The sequence below is a fragment of the Pagrus major genome, chromosome 9 (assembly GCF_040436345.1).
Source record: "Pagrus major chromosome 9, Pma_NU_1.0".
NCBI lineage: Eukaryota > Metazoa > Chordata > Actinopteri > Spariformes > Sparidae > Pagrus > Pagrus major.
Window position 1 is genome coordinate 21,811,017 of NC_133223.1, and position 24,006 is coordinate 21,835,022.

The window sequence follows — 24,006 nt, forward strand, 5'->3', positions numbered from 1 at the left end:
TGACCCCAAGGTCACAAGTAGCATTGCTCCAGCTTTCAAATGAGCTGTGTAGGAGGACAGCTCTCATCCTACACACCAGCACACCCATCTCTCTCTCTCTCTCCAATTCGTTTCCTTCCTTCTGTCTTCATCTCTTTGATCCTTTCTTTATCCCAGCCACCCTTGCTTCCCTTTTACACCATCTTCAAAGAGGTATCAGGTTCCATCTAAAAGAGTGGGCGGTTTACGCAATTTAGCCCAAGTGGGTTTTTCTCAGTGTTGTGACCTGGAATGTAATCACCACAACTTAAGCACTCTTAACCCTTGCCTATGAGCTCCTGGCCTTCTTCTCTAAGTGGCTCTATGCTGTAATTTGCTTTGTGCATTGGTGTGCCACTGATGTTGCTCTCAGCAGAACGTGGGCCCCTGTTAGGTGATCTTTTCACTTTGCTTTTTCTGCACAAAAACCACTCAAAGACAGAGGTGAGAGGAAGGCAAAGATGCTGAAAGATTAAGATGAGGCTAAATGCTTTTTTTTTTATATCACACCTATTAACAGCACAAACATGAATTCCCCTTGGATTATACTAGTGTTAGTATTACATGTGCATAATATGTGACTCTCTGTGAAGTTTCAGCACATCTTTTCTGCTGGTTGGTCTTTTGTGGAAAATATAAGTTTGGTTTGATTTTTTCTATTTTTTTTTCTTTTTTTAAGGTAGGCTGTTATTCTATGTACATGTTGCCAACGAATCCCATAAAAAGGCCAAAACCGACAAAGGTGTACAGGTGTACAGGCAAAAAGGGCGGGAAAAAGACAGAGACAGGAAGTGGAAAGTAAAACATGACTCACAAGAGTATAATTTAAAAAATAAAACAGGAAACAACAAAACCAAAACCCCAAACCATGACACCAACCCTGTGTGCTTCAGTCAGCATTAACACCAATAACTCCTGCTGAAGATGTGATGTAAATCCTTTAAACCGGGCATATAATTTGATTTTAAATATGGCCAATTACCCAGAACAGCTGAGCACTCAGTGAGATTGACTAAAAATTAACTGCAGCGCTTCGAATGTTTATCGTGATAAAGGAACATGTCACCTAACAATGGAGGTTTTATGGAACCAACAGATATAAAGAATATATCAGGGTACACAAGTAATACTTGTCCGTAGAATCAATTCATTGTCGGTTTTGGTCTTTTCACGGGGTTTGTATATGATAAGAAATATATTGGATATATATTAGACTTTTTCTTTCATTCCAAAACAAAAGCTTAACCACTGAGCATAAACAAAGATGCTTCATCATCAACACCATCTGAGCCCCCAAAGCCATACAGTAGGTACAATATTAAACAGCTTAGTCAGTGGCCTTAAGCTTCAAAAAGATGACACTCTACCTGCTGCTCTAGTGTCAGTTTTGCACGAGGTCAAGATGGTGATAATATGTAAAAAATGTCCGGTTAGACTTTCAAAATAAAGATTGTTGACAAGCAGTTTGCATATTATGACATATTGTGACTTTTTGGACTATTATTGATGTTGTCACACAGTCGCTGTTTGGCTAGGTTTAGGCTCCAAAAATACTTGGTTAGGTTTAGGAAAAGATCACACTTTGGTTAAAATAACTGTGTTCAGGTATGGTGAGGTAACTTAAAAACAAATTACTCAGTCTCAAACATGACGCAAACTCCAGTCCAGTCCAGTCCAGTCCAGTCCAGTCCAGTGTATGACCTATCCAACCACTCTGAACACCCCCTGATGTGGACTGCTTATAGCTCTTTATATTACTGCACCCGAGGGGCACTTCACCAAGTGACTCTAGAGGGGTAACTACAGCGTCAAACTTTGACTGAGCAGGCAGCCATATATGACACATTGGGAGTGAGAATGGGCTGTCCACATGCATGTTATCTACCCGGATGGTTTTAGAAATCAAACTGGCAACCGCAAGTCAAATCCTGTGTCCAGTTGGAGAGCAATCTGAGAATCTGTAAAGAATGAATCTGCACCTACCTCGTACATGCATACAGTATGTGTGCTGTAGCCCAGTATTATATTATCGCAGCAGCAGGCAGTAGCTTGTTACCTTGATTAGGAAGCACCCCCGTCCCCCGAAAGAGCACTACGGTGGAGCTGTGAGGGGCCTCAGCACTGCAGGTTTGGTCATTAAGGCAATTAGTGCCAGCGAGTACAATGCTAACGATTCTATAGCGCTGCTGCTTCGTGGCTGAGAGGCCCTCAGCCTCCTGAACTGCACATCGTGAAGTTAGGGAGACAAAATAAGCAAGACAGACCGATGCTAAAAATGGCATATTCGAATCGAGCCATACATTTTACACTTTAATTATCACATAAAACTGTATAACAGAATTCCTGTTTCTACTCTATCATGATGGCATCTGTTAACCCACCCAAATTTTACCTTCTGTGTAATAATATTGAATTTATTTCGTTTTTTTATCCACCTGTTTGGTTCTGGCATGAGAAGAATATCTCTAGCGGATGTGTATATCAAATTCAGCTCATGTTCATCTGTATAAGCCCTGGTGTGTGATTCCTCACTATTACCTGCCTTCTTTTCTTTTTTTTTTCATTTCCTCATCAAACACTCTTAATAAGCATTCGCCCAGGCCTCCTCTGCTGCCCAGCTGGGATTGACACAACAAACAAAATGATGTCCACAAACTGATAAAGGTGCTGTTGGAGGTTATTGCTCTCTTGTCAACAAGCCACGAGCTGCCTTCTTCTCCTCAACTCCGCTTACCTCTCTCCACCATCTATCTCCCCCCTTTCTGGATAAACAGAGTTATGCATCCTGTGGGGAGAAAACACACAGTTTAATATAATTGAGTCAGATACTGTTCATTGATTGGAGAATGCACCACGCTGCCCAGCACACCGTCCACCACCACACCTTTCTCTTCTTTCCTTTGTCAGAAACACAAGCTTGTGTTTTCTTTTATCAGATTATTTCGAGACATTTTGTTCATCATCATACCTGGAGTACCCTTATTTCCACCTTCCTCTTCCTCCTCGTCATCTCTTACATTTTCCATAGCTCCCATGGCCTCATCCAGCTGTTTTGTTTGTCCTCTGGTGTTGGCTCAGGGGATTGTGCCCCCCTACCGTTTTTTCTACTAAATATTTAATATTTTTGAATCCATTATTGAAAATCCTAAACGAGCCACAGCCATCCTCTCAGCTATTCATTTAATCTTCTAAATGATTCAACAGTAGAGAGGCAGATAAAGGAAATGCAAAAATATTGATATGTCGAACTTTACACTTGTCACAGCCGCCACCAAACTCCTCCGTGGCGCGAACATTCGGGCTTTAGAAGTGCTTGACTGCTTTCAGATGAGACTCAGGTGGTTACTGAGATCCTGGAATGCTGCTAATTCCAAAAAGATGCCAACTCTCCCGACTCATTTTATTCTTGTCACTGTGTGAAATAGAGGTTGTGATAGACAGATCTGGTCTGTCAGCACTGGTGACTCATTATAACCTTTGTGTGTGTGCGTCTGTGTCCCCATTTAGGCTTTCTGAACATCCAGTCGTGGCCTGACAACATGACTGACTTGAGTGTTTTCTCCAACTTGGCAACTATTGGGGGAAGAGCGCTGTACAGGTACACACCTGAGAACATAATAGCTTTTAGATTTTTTTTTTTTGAGACTATGAGTGTAATATGTGTCAAAGCTGTGTGTGTCAACACTGCCTCAAACAAAGTAAAGAGAACAGAAAGGTAAATGATGATACATTTGCGGGATTTTGTTTTTGTTTTTTTGTGAAAAATCCGGGAAAACATCACTTTTTTTCTCTCACAAGAATGTTGGGAAATTAGTGAAAGTGTAACTTCAATTGGGATTTCATTTGTCAAAATGTATTAAATCTTCTCACTAGAACAGTGACAATGTTATTAGAACTGTCAGAATTTAAAAGGTGCACTAGAAATTAAAATTTTAATTTCACAGACAGATTTTTTCTATGCCTAAACAAACTCTTTTTGTTTTCATGACTGAATAATCAAACTGACCTTAAAGGACAACACAATTTCATACTGTTATACTTTGTTTATACGTGGCGGACCCTGCCACTATTCTAGCTTCAAACAGTGTTCTGGGGACCTTATTTTCCTCTCAGGACAGCTTGTTTATTCAGTTATGGAAAAAAGAAATATTTCTGAGTATGTATTATTACCTCATTAATACTGTAAGTATTAAAATTCTGAGTTTGAATTTATTCTCCAAAACTACATAGTGCCCCTTTAAGTTGACACTTTGACAGCTGTTTCCAGTATTTGATTGACAAGAGTCATAACTTGATACGCAATACATGCGTGACGTCACGAAGATAGTATTGTAGTGGACCCAAAACATGAGCAGGTTAAAAGATGAATTTATTGAACACGATGAGCAACAGGCAGGTAGAGGAGGTGAGCTCTGGCTCAGGCTGGTGGCTCCGCTGAAGGAGGAGGGAACTCACAGTTGTGCTGGTTGTATGCTCAGGGGGAGTCCAAGGAGTGCAGGGCAGAGGTGTTGGAGGCTGGGTGATGTTTGGCCAAGGAGCTGATCCTGGAGTTGTCCATTCACTGGGGAAATGGAGAAAGACAAAGTTAGATCACAGGCGAAACTAACTGGAGAAGTTACGAAGAGTTACTTGAAAACACTAGAATCGCTGAGTTGACCATGTACCACTTTGAGCTGGCGAAATAATCTTTCAGCGTGCAGAGAGGAGAGCAGGGGATAAGAGCAGGCGCTGATTACTCCAATGCGCTGCAGGTGTGTGAAGCGGCAACAGCTCCGGCCAGCAGAAAACCACGCCCAGCCTCTCCGAGCACCTCTGAAACACAAAGCACCAACACAACCACGAAAAACAGGCCACACCAACACATGACAACATGACTTTGGAAGTATTGGCTGGACTGTTTGTAGTTTCACCAGTGCACACACACTTGTGCATCCTCAAACTCAAACAACCGTAACTGAAATTAAGAGGAAAACTGCCATAGGAACCTAAAAAGCTAAGGTATGAATCATTTTGAAGTATTGGAAAAAAAGTTACTTTACAATGCAGACATATCATGAACTTTCACATCTTTTTTGGTTGTTAGCATAACTACCCAATTTAACTGACTTTATCGTGTACAGTGGCAACCTGCTACCATAAGGTAGTGAGTGACGTGCAGTGAAAGATGAAGTATAAAGTAAATGTGGTTTGATTAGTTATGCTTTAGAATTTCATTTCTAAAACCCCCCGGAAACAAATGGCTAACATTGCTTTTTCGCCGGGGAATTGTTGGTGCCCGAAACACTCTATTGTGACGGTTTTCTTTTGACTTTTATGGTGCCAACTCAGTTGTTTTAACCCAGCTGAAAGAACATAATTATTTATAGTGATTTTCCAAAGGTGCTCTGAAAATTTGCTGTGACATTTGGTTGGGAACAAAGTGTGTGTCTGTGCAGCTGATGGCATAGAGTGGACTGTGGGATGCCGTGTGTCTGACTGTGCGCATGAGGGTGTGTGTGCGTGCACAGATGTGTCATCCACCTGCAGATGGAAACAGCAGGCTGCGGTACAAATTACAGCCTGTTACCCAACCTTATTCCATGCTTGATCCTGTATACTCTCTGTCTGTCTGATGGCTTAGACATCCCACTGGCCTCCTGTTGTTTTTAAACTGTACAAGTGGGGCATATGGAGCAGGAAGGGAAATATAATTCAGGATAATTGAGGAATAGAATAAAGAAAGAGAGGTTTGAGGGTTGAATGAACAAGCAATGGTGTTGTAGCAGCATGTGCGTTGGAAAATGTGAAAAGTAAAATCAGAATTCAGCAGATGCAGTGTATTAATTGAAGTTTGACAGCACTTCAGACACAGATTGATTCACAAACACTGATGTACCCCTGTGAAATGACGATACTGTGGTGTAATTATTGTACACAAACAAGAACATGGTGGAGATAATTGGCAGCACCATTCACTTCAGTGCTTTAAAACACACTGAAAGTGAGTTTTCTTCTGAGCAGCCACAACCTCTGAAAGTTCTGTTTGTATCTTGAGCTGGAGTCCATCAGTTTTTATCCAATCTGACTCGGTCGCTTGGAGTGTAAAGTGCAACTCAAAGGCTCTCAGGTCTCAGTTACAAGATCAGCAGTGAAGCACACGGAGGCACTGAAGTTACCTTGAAAAATAAATATGTACATTATCAATATTGATCTACATTTGAATGTATTGTTAAAAATGTAAGACTGATTTCAGATTAATTGAATTAAAGAATGCACTACACAAGGAGCTAAAAGTGTTCCTATTGTGAATTGCTGTAGGCTACAAGCAGAGAGAACAATTGGATTCTGTCTGTATATGTTTGTTTATTGTGCATACTTTCTGTTTATGTATCATTCTCAAGTCGTTGAAGTGTTAACCATTCAAGTGCACCGTCTGACCATGCTGCTGTTACAGTACATGCAAGTTGTCCTTCACCAGTGCAAAGTATTGAAAAATCAACATTAGATTAACAAGCGCTGCGTGCATTTTACCTGTTGCTATGTTACTGTGTTGCGCTAATCGTGGCCTATATGAATTACAGTCGATTCATATACATCTCATTAGTGTTTTCAGTGGTAATGTTAAGTGCTACTCAAGACTTTTCAAGCTTATGTGTAAGAAGCATGCGTAAGGGTGTCCCTTTGACACTGGCAGTTAAAAGCTAGTTTAATAGGATCTGTCAGTATGGACGTATTTATTATGAAACCATGAACTCACTAACCTTAAGGGAATCTCGTTTTTTTAAAACCTGGGTCCTATATTTGCATGTTTTGGTGTGTGAATGATTCACAACAAAAAGTTTGAGGGATCGGTCCAGTAGATCGCTGAAGCCTCCTGAATTCTTTGGGGCAACTGCGACTGTCGTCTTCCTGAAACAGCTCACCTCTCGTGAGATTTCAGAGCAAGACTTGTAATTCTGGTTACAAAAAGGTCCTAGGAATCATTTCTGTAATGTTTCTCAGACACTTAGAATAACAGCGTCAGTGGAAAACACAAGAACATTTGGTACAGCTAACTTTTACAGTCGTAGTTGCCCCAAAGAATACGTTGCAGTCATTGAAGCCGTGTCGCAGCTGCTGGCTGATGCGACCTACTGGATTGATTTCAAAACTTTGGGTCAGTGTGAATCATTTACACACCAAAACATGTAAACATATGGTTTTAGAAAGTTTTTAGAACATTTTAACAATAATATATTAAGACAGCATTTTAATTCTCTTAAATAGGTAGTTATGAACAGTATTTGTAGGAGATAAAGTGATGTGAAAGAGATAAGGGGAGGCATACAACATTCGTATATAATTCACATGATAACATGACAGAAATAAAGATAAGATTTAAAGAAAATCACTCAGGCATCAAATCCCGTGAAATAACTCCAACTCCTCTTTTGTTTCCTCCCTCTGCCACCCGATCCCTTCCTCCCCTGCCCTCTCCTCCCATCCTCCTTCCCCTTCCTCTCTGGCTCTCTTCCCCCCACCCCCAGTGGGATCTCCCTGCTGGTGTTAAAGCAGCAGGGTATCTCATCATTGCAGCTCCAGTCCCTCAGAGAGATCAGCGCTGGGAACGTCCACATCGCAGAGAACAGCCAGCTCTGCTACTACAGCACCGTCAACTGGACGAGGCTGTTCCGCACTGCCAACCAGAAGGTTCTGATCCGCAACAACCAAAGCCCACAACAGTGCTGTAAGTTCACACCAATGTCCAAAGCATCAAAAACCAAAATCTTCCAACATCCCTAGTTTGATTCTGAACAGAAAAGCTCAAGTAAAATAGCATTTTTCCCCAAAGAATGTATATCTTTTGAGCAAACCTTCACGATTTACAAAAAACATCAAATGACAATGTATTATTTCAACTTGAAGAAAAAAGGGTTCATTTAATAATGAAAAACAAGCTAAATATTATAACACCTTAATGTTGGAGTCAAATAAATATAGGTAGGAGTGTGTAACCATAAACCATAAAACATTTGGAAAAACATGCGGTCATAAACAAACAAAATAAAATGCCCTCAATTTACCTCTTTACCAGATCAGTTTCTTTCGTGTCCAGCTCTGGCTGAAATGTGACAAATATAATTTGCCACTATCCCATCTTTGTCTGAATTCCATCCAAGCCTGTAAAAAAGGTGATAAAATCTAAAACAGAAAACCCAAAAGGGAGCACTTCAACAGTCATTGATGAAATTCCAAAGAGCTGAACACTGACACAGTTAAACGCTGTTTAATTACATGCGAGTGCAGCGCTCATCTGAAACATTCCTGTTTGGAACTGCTTGGCCGCCGGTAGTGCTGCTCACAGCTTTCTCTGGAATGGCTCATCCAAACAACTTCAAACTCTACACTGCACCTCTTTGGGTCCTAAATAATACAGCAGCCAGGTGTGTGAAGTCGATTGGATGGAAGGTTGTCAAGTACATTGAAGAACCAACAGATATGAAATTTTAGTTGGATACACGATGTTGAGTTTTCTATATTTTTGATTATTATTTCTCCTTTTATGTGATGTTAATGGTGAGCACAAGATCGTTGACTTGATCAGCGGGAGATCTATAGAGACTTTGAAACCATACAGCTGTCTACAACAAATGGCCAGTGACGCTTCATTCAAGTTTAAATGCTTCAGGAATTCTTTAAAGGTCCAATTTGTAAGAATTCCTAACTCGTCAAATACTGACACTTTGGGATGGCGTCTAGCCCGACCTACAATCCCAAAGCGTCAGTATCTGACAAGTTGGGAATGAAATTCAAAAATCAACTCTCTAACCAACTGGACCTTTAAGCCATGGGAAGATAAAAACAAAAAAAAAGGCTGTAAAAAGATAATAAAATAGTCTTTGGACTGCAGCCGTTGGCCTGTTTGCAAAACAAAAATACAACCTGACACTTATTTTTAACACTCTGATCTGGCACATCCTCTGACAAATTGGTGAGCGACTTTTTTGAGTCACTGAATATTGCGGTGTGCTGACTGACTGCTATTTAATTGTGCTGCTCACTGTTTTTATCTTTGTATGCTAGTCTTACTTCAGCATCAGCTGTGCAGCTCCAGGTACCGACCATGTTTTTGGCTTTGACAGACTTCTTCACATGTATAAAATGGTTACAGATTGAGAGATTGTTGAGGAATATGTTTGATATTTACACTGGGATAGAAGGCTCAGACACCAGTGGTATTTGGGTTGCTGACCCAGACTAAAAACTCTGACTGTTGGATCAATGCGAAAGCTTCAGAACCAAGTCCATTATTTGGAGGGGAAGGAGTATCTAAAAGTGTCTGTTAAGTCACTCTGACATTCTGTTTTCTAGGTGAGCAAATCATCTTTTTTTTGCGGCTTCACTGCAGAACATATTACAGCAGAAACACACACGTCATTTCTATTATTCCATCTGTCGTTTAAGTGGAAGCTATTACCTGACTGATTTTCTAAAGACAACCAAAAACAATCATTATATTAATTAGACCAATTAACCAACAGAGCCATTCAGAGGAGGCGAGGTTTGGCCAAATTAAAATTAGGCAAATCTATAAAGTGACGAGACAAAAATTGTGACTCTAAAAATGGAAGAGCTTTTATTATATCACTGCCACAAGTGTTAAGACATTATTCATTTATGTATAATGTTCATTAATGAGCCAGTATTTGCATTATTGAGTTGGCCCCTTTTCACTGTTCATGTGCTCCTTCCCCCTTGGCAGTTCCTTAGTGTTGGGCGTGCACACACACACACACACACGCACACACACACACACACACACACACACACACACACACACACACACACACAATCTCTCTCTCTCTCTTCAATGACTTTGAAGACTTTGGGTGCGACTCAAGAGTCACACACCACTCTCCTTGACATGGCTCTGCATGTGTGAAACAGAGGGTGTGTATGTGTGTGTCTACGCTTGACTGAGCCTAGCAGGGACTGTCAAAGGGCAAGTCTCGCACCCTTACAGGGCAGCAAAGACAGTGCATGTGCCCATTAAGTCATTTGAGTGCCTGCGTAGATGCGATGATGTAGAGACGCCATTAGGTCATTAGAGAAACCTGAAACCACGGCAACCCATTTTCGCAGCAGCACTTTTCCAAAGCTGAAGCAGTGACTGTAACAGGGCTGCACAAAGTGGGCCAGAATTGGACGATCGTAAAAATAGATTTGGCACGTCAGATGTTACGAAAGAGAAAAAAAAGGTAATGTAATTGAAATACAATGATAATATAAATCATTAGCTGTGGTTACATGGATGACATTTCTCTAGTCTGATTTAAATGCCCTAAAAGTATTTAATCAGAATATAACTTTGGGGACATGCACAAAGTGGTTCTGCCACATGGTGTCCTGGGACCAACATTTGGGTTTCTGGTTCTGTGGATCCCAGCAGTGTTAATCTTTTCTAACACATATTTGAAAAACCTGTTGTTTTGAACTTCCTGACCATTCTTCAACAATTCTTAAATCTTCTTAAACCTTAAAGCCTTCCCGACTCGTCAAATACTGACGCTTCGGGATTGTACATCCAGTCAGCCACCATCTCTGTCAGTATTTGAGGAGTGAGGAATGAGAATCAAAAATCAACTACTACCTTACCAGGAGCTTTATATCTCGAACAATAAATCTCGTACAGTGGTGTTTCTGTCCCTTCAACAAGCAACGTCACCTAATGTGAGCCACACATGAACACATAAACGTGCACAGGTAGAATATTTATTCCAACCAGAGAGAGCAATCGGATGAAGGGTTTACGTGGTTATTAGGCGTCAGTATTTTCCTATTGAACAGATTATCAAATGTTTACACAGCACCTCTTGATCTGATTGAAAATTCATCCAGATCAAGAGGCGCTGTGTAAACCTCTTATTCTGATTTATTATTTTGTAATCCGAGCACAGCAGTCAATTAATGTAACTTAGGATCCTAGCACCATTTTCGCATCTTAAGAATACAATACATTGGATGTTTCTTCGTGGTTTTGTGTCCTCATTTGTCCACGTTGCACAAGATCAAGACTACATAAAATGATCCACTGCATTGATGTTGTAGTTGCAGTTCAAGACATTTCATCACTCCGCCAAGAAGCTTCATCAGTCGTTTCAGACAGGTCAAATCAAAACGTTTTTTGAACGTACATTTCTAAACTAAGTTTTTTTGGCCAGTTTGCTTTGGATGTGATTGCAAATGACATTCTGCCTCTCTCTCTCTCTCTCTCTCTCTCTCTCTCTCTCTCTCTCTCTCTCTCTCTCTCTCTCTCTCTCTCTCTCTCTCTCTCTCTCTCTTCAAGTCTGCATGGCCAGTGTTGGATGAGACTTACTCAATTTTTGAAAAAAGTTTCTTCAGCTGCTCGATTTCTTTTAACTGGTCTATAATTTGACAGTCAACACTCAGTTGGAGTCTGGTTTTTACCAGGTATCTCTTTTGAGTTTTGACTGATAAAATGCATCAGAGGAATGATGTCAAAATGAATGCATCATCGGTGGCAACAATAGCTCAAGTGATCCTTTCAGGTCGAAATCCGGTTTTGGTGAGTGTGCAAACAAGACAGTCAGACATGTTTCTCTGCATTCTTGAAAGATTTGTAGAAAAGAAGGATCACAAAGTGTTTAGTGAGACAAACTTTCTGCTACCAGAACTTTATCAGGGCAAATATTTGACCAAAAAAAGGCGCCAGAGCCTTAACTTGTGAGGTGAAGTGATGGCTCATTAGCAATAAAATGTCAGTGTTTTATAATGCAGCTTTTAGAGTGCAGGATTTGGAGAAATACGTGAGGGAGAAAAGTACTTTGTTGTCTTCACACACTTCTTCAAAAGGTTAAATCTTGGGATAGAAAGCGTACTGTTATTAGTCCCATCAATGCACTCAGCAGAACAGACCCATCCAGAAATGGCTGCTTCGTAAACATTACTTTCTAGATAATGTCTTTAAGGCCGTGCATTGCATACACATGGTAAACCCATACAGGTGACTTTAATTATTTTGCCTGATTAGAGCTCTTCTCAGGACTGAGTGGGAGTTTGCAGACAGTTTTTAATTGTCATCTTCCTGACTCTCCTGTAAGCTTTGCTGCCAGACAAATTACACCTTTATCGTTTCTATTAGCAGCTTCAACCTGAGCAGAAGTCTAATCAGCCCGAATGATGGAAACACGTCTGTGTTTGTGCACAGACCAATATTGTTCAGGACGGGCAGACTTTTTTATTCAGACTTTTCAGTTTGATCCGAGCAAAAATTACAAATGTGAAACCTCCACTGGACCACGGCTTGCACACTAAGCAGCCAAACCTTGGTGTGATGAAAACACGGTTAAATTGTTGTCTAGCGTGAAATAATTATTGCAGATTTTCAGGCTTTCCAACCAACAGCATGAAGTTTTACGTCAGAACCAGAAAAAGGAGAACACCCCAAAAGAAATTAGCCATGGTAGCACATGAAGAAAGGAGACCAGATGTTTGTGCCGCTGATGCTAATACCATAAAAAAAAGTTATTAGGGCAGCAACAAATGAATCTGTGCATTCTTTTTCCACCATTTATTCAAACTGCAATACAAGACTGCCGACTGAATTTAAAGCCTGTCAACCTCAGATGCAAGCCCATCTCCAAATACAGCTCACATAGTCAATGACTGCAGGATGTAGGTTTGAAACCAAAACTAACCAGATCAATTGTGTAAAGTTAAGTCTAAAATACAAACCATGGTTCATACTTTGGTTTAGACTTAAAGGTGTGAAAAGGCCCTACATTAATAGAACTTTTTCCAAAGTAGACCAGATTTCTAAGTGCAGTCAGAGGAAATCTTTAAGCAAGCAGGAGAGAGTTTTAATCAGTGTCCTTCTATGTTCTTATATAATATCCTACCCAGATTTGAGTTTTCCTACTAAGTCAAAATATCTGCAGTAATGAAATCCTATTGACAACAAACAGGTGCTCAATATAACTGACATATATGTGGGCATAACTTAAGCAAACAACATAAAAGAAATGATGATGGATGATGGAAGCAAATGCAACAAAAGATGTGATAATCAACTGTGAGCCAAGGGGCTCTTGAAATGTAATTGGTTGGATCACAATCGTTCTAATAAGGACTCCATTATAGCCATTTTTTAAAGAAATACTATACCACATGAAGGACATTTTGTCCAAAAGATTTCAAAGATCTAAAATGTTTAATTACCTAAACTCGGAATTATGAATCATTCAAACCATTTAGTCCTGAGTCCTAACAAAAAAAAGGTCATCAAACCCATTTTGTTGTGCCATGTTGCGCAGGCACAAGGATAATTTCCCCAGCTGTCTCTTAAGCCTCTTCTGTGGCTGCCCTGCTTTGCTTTCAATGCTGCCCTTGATACAGAAGAAAGAGATGCAGGAAGCTGAAGGCAACAGTTGATTTCCAACTAAACCCCCCTTTTTAATCTGTTATCTAGCATCACAGCTCGCTGACATGTGTTTGTTTGTTCACCTTTTATTTCTATTTAATTTTTTTCTCTCTTTTATTGACATGAGTTGATTTTTACCTTTGTCATCTTTCTTTTACTTTCATTCTTTCATTTTCTCTCTGTCTTTCCTTCCTGTCAGATTCAAGCCCACATCATGATCATTTACATAGCTGTTTCTTCTCCCATGGGACTCAAAAAGGCACCTGTCAGCTCTGCCCCCCTGGGCTTTTGTTTTCCAACCATGTCAGAAACATCTGAAGTTGCCGTCTTTTTGATCTTGGAAGTACTTTATAGTTAAAAAGCCATCCAACCTCACCTCCACACGTGTTTATTGCTTTTTTCTCAGCACCCATCATTCCTCCTTCTCCTCGTCTCTCCCTCTGCCTGGTCAGTTTACCTGAGGCACTGGAAGCCCAAAAGAGATGGTTTTGTCTCTTGTGAAAGACGAAGCTTTCATCCTCTCCCCTCAAAGGAAAAACTTGATTTGTGTTTTCTCCACATATCTGCATCCTTCTGTGTGAATTTTTAAGCATTCTGAGCACGGCTGCGGCTGACACGGAGGCATAGCCTCTGGCCTACATGTGGCCAGGACCTCAAAAAACAGCAGGGGGTCTTTTTATATATATTTTATAGAGAAGAGAAGAGAAGAGAAGAGAAGAGAAGAGAAGAGAAGAGAAGAGAAGAGAAGAGAAGAGAAGAGTGCGTCAGATGCAGATGGACTGATAAAAGTTCCCAGTGTATCTACAGTGCTGTCAGCACGTTACTTCAACACTCTCACTCTCTTTTTGTCACTGTAATGCTCTCAGATGTATAAAACCGGGCGCTGAAGGGGGACAAAAGAGAGAGCGAGATAAGAGGTGCAGACATAGAAGAGAGTGGAACAGAGTAGATGTAATGGCCTGAGTCTGTTGGCGCCATATGAGAAACACCGAGGCAGAAGCAGAACGGCATACAGATTGTTCACTATGAATGGGCTGCGAGTAAAGGGGCGTTCACTTGCTTTCACTGAATTCAATCCAAGGTTAATCAAGCCGGCATGTTTCAAGATTGTCGCTTTGTAAATCAGAGGATTCCTTACATGACTATCCAAACAGCCAACAATACTTGTTTGTACAGTCATGTGCAGCTATGGATTTGTAGTTCGTTGAACGCAGATGCTGATATTTTTGGACTGATGGAAATGGTAAAAAACAAAATAGGTCCCTTTAATATTCAGCGTCAACATATTTTAGCCTTTTGACATCTAAAATTATGAGTAGAGCTGAAAGTCTTCAAATAAATACAGTCAGTAAAGTTCCGGGGTTGCGTTTTTGCCTCATCATGGCACCTGCAGGTGCATTCAGGGTCCCACCACTACTCCGTCACTGTTGGCTCAGCATTTTTATAATGAAGCGGCACAGCCTCCTCCTCCTCCACAGTGAACTATAGCACACAGTACTGTACACACACTATGTAGGAATAGAAGTCATTCATATAAATACAGTACATAGAGTATATACATGCACAATGGACAGCCATTGCAGTCATTGACTGAAATGAGGTAACTAATCACTAGTCACTGCTGCCAGGATCGAATGGGAGTGTTTTACAGGAGGACCAAGGTCGTCTTTCAAATTCATCCAGGAGAGTAATTATTGTGCGACTGTTCAGTGCATTTTGTTTGACAATTTCTTAGAAATAGAGTAATCCTTCAGACCTCCTTTGAACACTTCACCTGTTCCTCTGTCTCACTGCAATTACTGCTGCCATTGTTTGTCGCCTCAACAAAAAAGAAAATGTTATAAACCACTGCAAATTAACGGCTGCTCTGCGTAGGCGGGGAAATTTAATGCAAAAATGAACCCTTTTAAATTGCGTGTGCCTAAGTACGTCGAGCCCATTTCATAAATAATGTGCCTATTTGGGCTAATTTTATAAGCGGCTCATTTGGGGTAATTTAGGGTTTCTTTTCTGAGTCATCACAGCACAACTGTATTCTACATGAATGTAATCCTGTCTTCTTTCTGTGTGTGTTTTTTGAGCAGTGAAGGAGCACATGGTGTGTGACCCGCTGTGTTCGGACTCAGGGTGTTGGGGTCCCGGCCCAGACCAGTGCCTGTCCTGCAGATTCTTCAGCCGTGGACGAACCTGTGTGGATACCTGCAATCTTTACGAAGGGTGAGTTATGCGTGAGCATGCGTATACACTCATATGCATGAGCACGTTCACCCTATGTCATCCTGACTGGTAGATTACATTTTGCTAGTTAGATAAACGGATGTACTGCTGGGGGTTCGGTTGCATTCTTGCTGCTTGACTGATTGAGGGAGACGGCAGATGAAGAGTTGATTTGAAATATGAATCCGTGGCACATCGGTATCCTCTTCGCAATTGTGTGTTTAATAATAAATGAGAAAAGTGAGAATAGATTTCCTGTCTAGAAACATGTAAGACATCGTTTTTTGTGAAGAACGTATGGTTTTCTGGGCTGTTTATTAGCAAAAGTTATCTTGATATGAGCCCATATATCATCTCTTAGATTTTGGATATCATTACATGGATACAGATATAAACTGTACCAAGCCAGTGTGAGCAGGTGTGATCAGAGCTAATGCTGCGGAGGTGTTATCCTCTAATTGTCCTCAGGTGCTAATCACATAAGAAGTTTAAGGTTTGCCCAGATTGTCAAAAACTTGTCCACCTCTAAACCTCCACACCTGTGCAAAGTGTTCCTTTTTTCTACTCTATTCTCACAAAATAAAACAAAACCATTAAATCACATACCTCCTGCTTTCTTTCAGCGGGCTCTGTCTGGGTTGTTGACTCGGAAATTTTGCCTGCAATTTTTCAAACTGTCTTGAGAGAAAAAAAATAAAATAAAAATGAAGGCTGTGATGAAAACTGCCAGTTGTTCCAGTGCATTTTCTGGTTTATTTCAGATCAGTCAGTTCAAATACTGTGGCTCACCTTGGACTGATGCCAGCTGACCTATTTTTTTCAGTGGACACTTTTAGTCACTTGAAAATTTAAAGAATACAAACAAGCAAACCATCATGTCCTGGCCCTCTCTTATATAAAGTGTAGCTTCTATACTTCCATTTTCATCTGCGGGGTGCACTTTCTGTATGAGGCTGATCAAAATTGTGGCTTATTTAGAAAGCGAAATAGAAAAAGCAAAAATGTCTCTTTTCAAGGGGAGCAAAATAGATAATAATGCCATAAATGACACAGTAGTTTATAGCTAAAGTGCCATCTTACCCGGTTTATTCCACCACCTCAGTAGGGACATCTGTCAAGTTCCCATAGTCACAGGTTACGCAGCATCAACGTGGGTCAAAGATAAATAACCTTTGATCTGGCCTGTTATTGTCAGTGACATAATATGACAAAAGGTTAGCATGCTTGTCTGAATGTTTACCCAACCCAATCGGCAAAATAAATGTTAGCCAAGTGCATCTCTGTAAAACCATAGTTTGTTTTGGTTGAATTTTCCACTTCTCTCTCGTCACAACACTGTGTTTATGCTCTTCTTAGGTTAGGTTTAGGAACAAAAAACACTTGGAAAGGGTTAGGAAAACATCTTGGTTTTGGCTTAAAATGGCTGTTTTGGTCGCAACGTTCACAGATGCAGATTTTGGTTACCACAAAAACGGATGGAAATGTCTGCAGGTCTCCTGACAAACAACCCAGTTCTGGTGTGACTCGAACTGCAGTCGGCTGTTTGGCAGCCTCGTTGGCAGTCTCGTTGTCTGTTTATAAGCATATAATGTGCCACGTTTGATACAATTGTCAATCTTGGATGAATCTGTGGTTTGCAGAAACATTATATGCGAACATAATATCCTGGCGACTGGGCTGCCAAACTTTACTTTCTCATTAATTTGTTCAAATGCAAACCCCTGGTCCTACTGGTCGTCACCTATATCGACCACCAAAGCAAAATACTTCAATAAATAAGTTGTTTATCATTCACTTTAAAGGTCCACTGTGTTGGATTTAATGGCATCTAGTTTTGAGGTTGTACATCACAACCAAATGAATACACCTCTACTCACCCTCCCCTTCCAAGCACGAAGGATATATGGTCCATAATGCATTAAAGGGCTTCTCTAGAGCCAGCGTTTGGTTTGTCCGTTCTGGGCTACTGTAGAAACATGGCCGTGCACCATGGTGGACTATGTAGAGGAGCTGCTCCCTCTGTAGATATAAAAGGCTCATTCTAACCAAAACATTCTTAGTTTCAGGTGATTATAAACTAATAAAAACACAATAATGAACATTATATTCTATTTCTGTCAATAGATTCCATGACATCCTGTACGCTGGACCTTTAACTATAACAAGGTTACTGTAGACGCTACTTCAAGCCTTTCAAATGTTTTGAGTTTGCTATTTCTTTCTGATTTTGAAAGTACTTACTTTCAAAGGTCATCATGTTCACTGCCCTTCTTCCTCCCTCAGCAGCACAAAGGTCAATAAGGTCAATCACACAGCACTCTTAAGTGTTTTTTAAATCTCAACGGTATCCAACAAATGTCTGATAAAGTAATCAACATAGCCGGAGAAAACTGTATAGACATCATCTCAAGCATGCAGGAAACATCCGCCTCAGAATTTGTTTTGTAAAGTCTGTCTTTCAAGTTATCACCATCATTTTACTTTTAGACAACAACTCAAAGGTTATCAGGGCAGCAAAGATCAAGCGGATGTCTTTATCAAGTGCTTGGCACATACCCTGCAGGAATATTCTAGATTGGTTTCCAGAGAATGAAGCAGCAGTATAATGTGATCAAATCAAGGACAAATACATAAACATGTATTCTATTTCACTATGAATAGGAAAGGTTGAATTTTCAGCTGATCCTCTGTTGTTTGAAGACCCGCTGCACGACCTGCTCATCAAAACTTAAACACCCCGAGGCTCTTTGTTACAACTTTTAAGTTCAGCCTCCATTTTTATGTTTACTGTGGATAATATTGAAGAGCTGCGGGCTGAAAAGAACAATTTAAGACGTAGTGGTAAGTCTCCGTTTTAAAAGGCACCCATGCAGAGTTTCAAAACAACAGGGGGCCCTTTACTTTAAAAGGAAGTATGGCTTGATGCCATCCTCCTCACAGTGGAAGGTGACGAGACCCGCTCCCCCAGTGAGTTTTATTAATGATGTTTTAGATTTTTTTTTTTTTTTTTTGCCTTACTGAACTGCTGGAAAGATGCTTTTAAGTTAAAAGTCTGAACTTTATCAAAGAATCATTGATGGACAGATATGAGGAGGACCAGAGGGTGCTGTTGGGGCAGGGGGGCTAGGCGTGTCACTGCGTGTCACAGTCACTGCTTGCGCACGGGGCCACGCCCTGCCTACCTGTCCACCTGCACGTCAGCACCAGCCACAACGTTACCAGCACAACCGGCACGTCGTTGAGCTAATATAGAACTGCACTGAATGCACCTCCCACCTTTTGTCCTATGAGCCTTGCGCATTGTGTGTCTCATGAGTCACGCTTTAAAGGGGACCTATTATCCTTTTTGTTTTTCTATCTTGTGCATGTACAAGATCTTAAAAAGGTCAAAGTCTGAACAAACAGAAGCTCTTGAAACGCCTCGTCAGTAGTCCCACCTTTAATTCTGTGACTTTGTGACATCACCATGTCACACATTTGCATGGTTTATGCCTTGAGGCGTAAACCTATTCTAGTAGTAACCCAAAGTAAAATTATGATCCTGAAAATGAGCATAATAGGTCTCCTTTAAATGTTTTGTGTTTTATTATGTTTTGTGCCTTTATTTGTTGCCTGTTCAGTGTTTGAGTCTCAGTCTAATCAAATCTTCAAGTTGCCCTGTAGTTCACGTCTTTGGTACAACAGTTTTACTCTTATGTGGATTGGTTCAGCAGGAGAAGTACAGCAAATCTACCTTAACGAGGATCACATGACATGGTGCAGAAGTTAAAGTGCATTTCACATGCTCCCCGGATGGCACCATTTCCCGAGTTGGGGAAGCTGTTGTTCTGACTCATGGTGTGTTTGTGAACTCGTAATGTGGGAACAACATGGATGGTACAAGAATTTGTTTTACAAAGCGATTTTGTCTATGTTTTTAACAATAACCAAACATCTTCTTTCGTCTGCCATTTTTCTATGTATATGACGTCAAAATAGGCAGATTTTGGGGCTTTTCTCTAAATGTTTGAAGACTTTCCAAGTTGTTTCAGGAAGGGGCAATGGATACATTTTTTCTCATCCAGAACTCATTTTTTCTGATTATTCTGACAACACATGAATGCACTATTGCTTCATATCAGCTGTGAGGGGAGGGTTTGGAGGACAGACGTACTCGAAGACTGTTGCGAATTTACACTCTTTTCTAAACCACAATCACTGAACCAGAAAAACTCAATTTAAACTAAAAAGTGGTGAGTCTCAGTAGTTCATGAAAACCATAGTGAAAATGTCTCAGACTGGAGCAAAATTATGAGGAGCTCTGAGTGCCTGACATCAATGGATTTGTCAGTGGTTGTTTAAAATATGCATTCAAAATGATTTTGGACGTTATTGTTCCACACGCAGTACTTTTTTGTTTGTGTGAACACGCAGGTTTGGCAGAACGGATTATGTCTGAAAGTCGTTTGAAATGAATGTTCATTTTTTCCTCAAATCCATATAAAGGTTTATTATTCGCTGCAAATGTATTACTGTATCTTGGTCCCGTTGCAGACGTACCGAAACACAGAAAAAGCCGAACGCAGCAGAACATCATGTAATAGCCTATAAGTCTTAAGCGTCAGTGATATCTCCCAGCTACACTGCAGCCTTTATTATTTCAACCAGCACACACCCAGACAAAGCCTTACCTCCCCTGTCTCCTGGAAGGTTTTATGAAGGCCAGATGAAGCATAATTAATACTAATTTGATTCAGATCCCACTGGGCCAACGACAGTTTTTTTTTTCTCTAGTGCTGAGATTGAACATTCTGTTTTCCCTCACTGACCAAAAGAGAAGTACCTAAAAGTCATTCTCCTTGTCCTGCAGTGACAAAGGCAAAGTGCCAACTCAGCCGCGCTGTGGTCACATTTAATGACTTTTCGAGGCCACTCTGGTGTTCTACTATTATAAGGGGATTGCAGAAATTGAATAACAAGGCACTTAATTTAATTGATTTTTGAAAACGTTGCAACCCTCGCAGGTACTCCACCTTTCAACTGCGTTGGCCTCCTGCGTGATGGTATCAGTGTTATTATGCCTGTGGGTGTAACGGGAGTGTGTGTGTCTGTGTGGTGTGTGTGTGTGTGTGTGTGTGTTTTAGACTGCCTACTGATGCTATGACTACATGCTCTGAGCGTTATTTCCAAAGTCAGCACTGTTAGAAACAATGCTCATACTCACAGATTGAAACAGACAAATGTATCCATCCGTAATCCTTCTGTCCGTCTCAATCCCTCTGACTGTGTTCTTCGCTCTGAAAATGGCATCCTGAACTCTGAATTGATTCAGACATTATTGATTGGGAGGGATCATTTTCAAACTTGTGTTCAGCAATAAGAAGGCTCTGAAAGAGAACATTCAGGAAAATACAAATGTCATATTGACATTGAGATGAGTATTTTCCAGGGATTCAACAGATCATTGCCATTGAATTTTTTTCTTTGCTTTGCATAAGTTGTCAAGTGATTTCGCCCGCCTATGTACATGGAAAATGTACTTCCACCGATTTTGACATCCATACCAGAAAATATGAAGCCATAATGTGATTTGATTTTTTTGTTTTGTTTTTTGTTTTGTTATTTGTGCAAGGTTGAGCTTTTTCTATTTGGCATTTTGTATTTTACACTGTTTATTTGGAGTCACCTGATACATTTCGAAGAACTGGAGGTTTTTAATGGAAATCGTTCTCGTTAGTACCTTTTTTTATTGGCACACTGTTATCAGGAACAGCAGTTGACATTAAGAAGTTTTTCACATCTAAAACAATGAAAAAGTGTGAAATTAGGCCAATAAATAATGAAGCCGGGATTAGACTCAATTATTCATTAAGGACTTTTGAATGCAATTATTTCAAAAGTGGCCAAAGGTACAAAAGTGAGTCAGCAGGGTGCCATGGTAGCTCACTTGGTTGAATGCATGTACCTTATACTGAGGTTGAGGATGGAGGTTTCAATTCCACCTTGAAGCGTTTGCTGGATGGAGTAAAATTGGGTCATCATAAGAACTTTAATTTTAGCCACAAGAAGTTCTTTAGGTGTCTGTAATTGAGGTTGAAAAGGTGTCTAAAATTCTGTCCTAAAAACTTTTAACCCTTTAAGAATGTATTGAAAAGAGTAGTTTACATACATTGTACACAAACAGCACAGGATCCATATCACCGCAGCCAATTGCAGATAGAACAAAGGACAATTTGTACCTGTTAGTGCTTCCTGTGGGGAGACTAAACCTCTGTTGAGGGTCCAAAACAATTGCCTTTGCCCATGAGATGGCCCTCACCCCATACAGGTGCTGAAGGTCGTTAAGGGTCACACTGCCACCGCATGTGGCGCACCGTGACAATTTTTACCAGTTTGTTCTTGATTTTTAGACTAAGACCAAACCTACGAAAAGAAGGCTCCTCAGTGGACGCCTTTTCAACATCTACAAAGATCTTAAAGTGGCGTCTTGTGGATTTGTGTTGCTCAGTTAGTTAAATGGGTTTGATGTGATACTGAAGTGTTATTTATCATTTGTTCAGTTCAGTTCAGTTCAGTTTATCATTTGTGAGTCCTCAAAACGTAAACTTTGCTCTTACATTTCCTGCCACTTACTGACCCTGAAAAATAATTATCGGAGACAGTCTTTGCTTCTATTAGCCACATCATTTTGGTTAGACATGTCTTACATAGCACTACTTTATCAATGTCTGATTAAAGTGGTGAGTTATTTGTTCAGATGAGAGGTGTTCCCTTTATGTGTGCAACCAAGGAGCCACATCTTCAAAGGTACAAAAGGTTCATTTAATAGTCATCGTACACCATCAGGGTTGTGAGTTGAAGTCCCTTTATGCCACATAAGAAAGCAAAAAAACATGTTTTTGTATGGGAGTGCGGAGGATGGATTGAGGAGTCTCACAGCCTGAGGAAAGCTGCAGTGTAGGTATGACAGCGGATACTTCTGTATCTATTGCCACGTGGCAGCAGGGTGAACAGAATAGGTATCCTTATTAACAGGGCTGTCATAGGATGAATGTAGAGAACAGAGACAGAGAGCAGATGTGTGTCTATTCACCACTTGACATCCATATTGGTGGAGGACACAAAGCGATGTTTTTGTTCTATTTCACTATTTAACATTTTGCTCCCTTTCATCTCTCACCCCTGTATCACCCTCTCCTCCCCTCCCGTCCTAATCCCTCCCGTCCATTTTCAGGGATATTCGAGAGTACGCCAACGGGTCGGTGTGCGTGGAGTGTGACGGCCAGTGCGAGCGAGCCGACGATGACTCTTTGACCTGCCACGGTCCGGTAAGCCTGTTGCCACTGACAACAATAGTGAGGAAGTCTGAGGCGTTTATTCCGCTCACATATCTCTTCTTCATAAAGACGGAAGTAGAAGGCTGTCATCTGAGCAGTTTGTTTATGTTTGCTTTTGTGAAGTCGTTAAAGAGGGAAAAGCATTTAACATAAAAAGAAAACATGGTGGTATTATTCCATCATTGAAATGTGAACTGCACTTAAATCTGTCATAATATTAGAGCCCAAAAGCAATCTAGCAGTGAATACCAAGCTAATTATGAAAAATGGTTTTGTAAATCAATACGAACTTTGATATTAGTTTATAAAAACATGATCTTTTTAAGGATTTTTCAAACCTGTCAGAAAAGCAAAAGTCAGGCTCCCATATGAACATTGAAACAAAGCTTGCTGTGATAATTCCTCCTGCTCACACTGCCCATTACAAGATCCCTTCATAATGCGAGGTGATAGTGGGGACGGTCCTTATTTTGTGCAGAAATGTGCTAATTTGAAGCCGAGATAAGGCTTCAGCCATCCAAGTGAAGACAAATCAAGTTAATATCTTCCAGAGTTACAGCCTTTTAAGTACAATATTCCCTCTTTTTGTGCCTCCACTGTAACTCGGGGGAAACACTGCAGAGGGTACGCAAAGAAAGAATATTCTGCTAGAAAGACTTACAGTACTGTATGTACTCTCTGTGCCTTGTGTTAACTTCAGATAAAACCTCTGAACAATTTTTTTTGCACAGTTGTCCCTATTCACTTACATCGGATCCCTGGCTGTAAATTTGGAAGATATTCACTCGATTTGTCGACTTAGATGGTTAAAGCCTGCTATCAGTTTCACAAAATGCACAAAATGAGGACTGCAGATTCCGTCCTCATATCTTTTACGCATTAGGAAGGGATCTTTCAATGGCAAGTATAGGACCAGGAAGCAAACCCTGTTTCAATGCTCATGTCAGGATTTGAAGCTCAATGATTGCCCTGGCTTAACTCATGTTCATTCACTTGAGGAACACTTCCACAGGACTCCAATGTAAAAAAGGATAAAAGACAGTTTTGTAGTATCTC

The 24,006-nt window shown here is 40.5% G+C and overlaps 1 protein-coding gene across 1 annotated transcript in view; it reads left to right on the top strand.

Annotated features, from left to right (window-relative positions):
- The window catches only part of LOC141001985 (receptor tyrosine-protein kinase erbB-4-like), a 182,374-nt gene that overhangs the window by 79,975 nt on the left and 78,393 nt on the right, over positions 1 to 24,006 (top strand). Inside the window, exons 11-14 of the mRNA XM_073473150.1 lie at positions 3,526 to 3,616; positions 7,524 to 7,723; positions 15,502 to 15,634; positions 22,848 to 22,941. Of these exons, the coding sequence (XP_073329251.1) occupies positions 3,526 to 3,616; positions 7,524 to 7,723; positions 15,502 to 15,634; positions 22,848 to 22,941 (518 nt within the window). The remainder of the gene's footprint in view (positions 1 to 3,525; positions 3,617 to 7,523; positions 7,724 to 15,501; positions 15,635 to 22,847; positions 22,942 to 24,006) is intronic.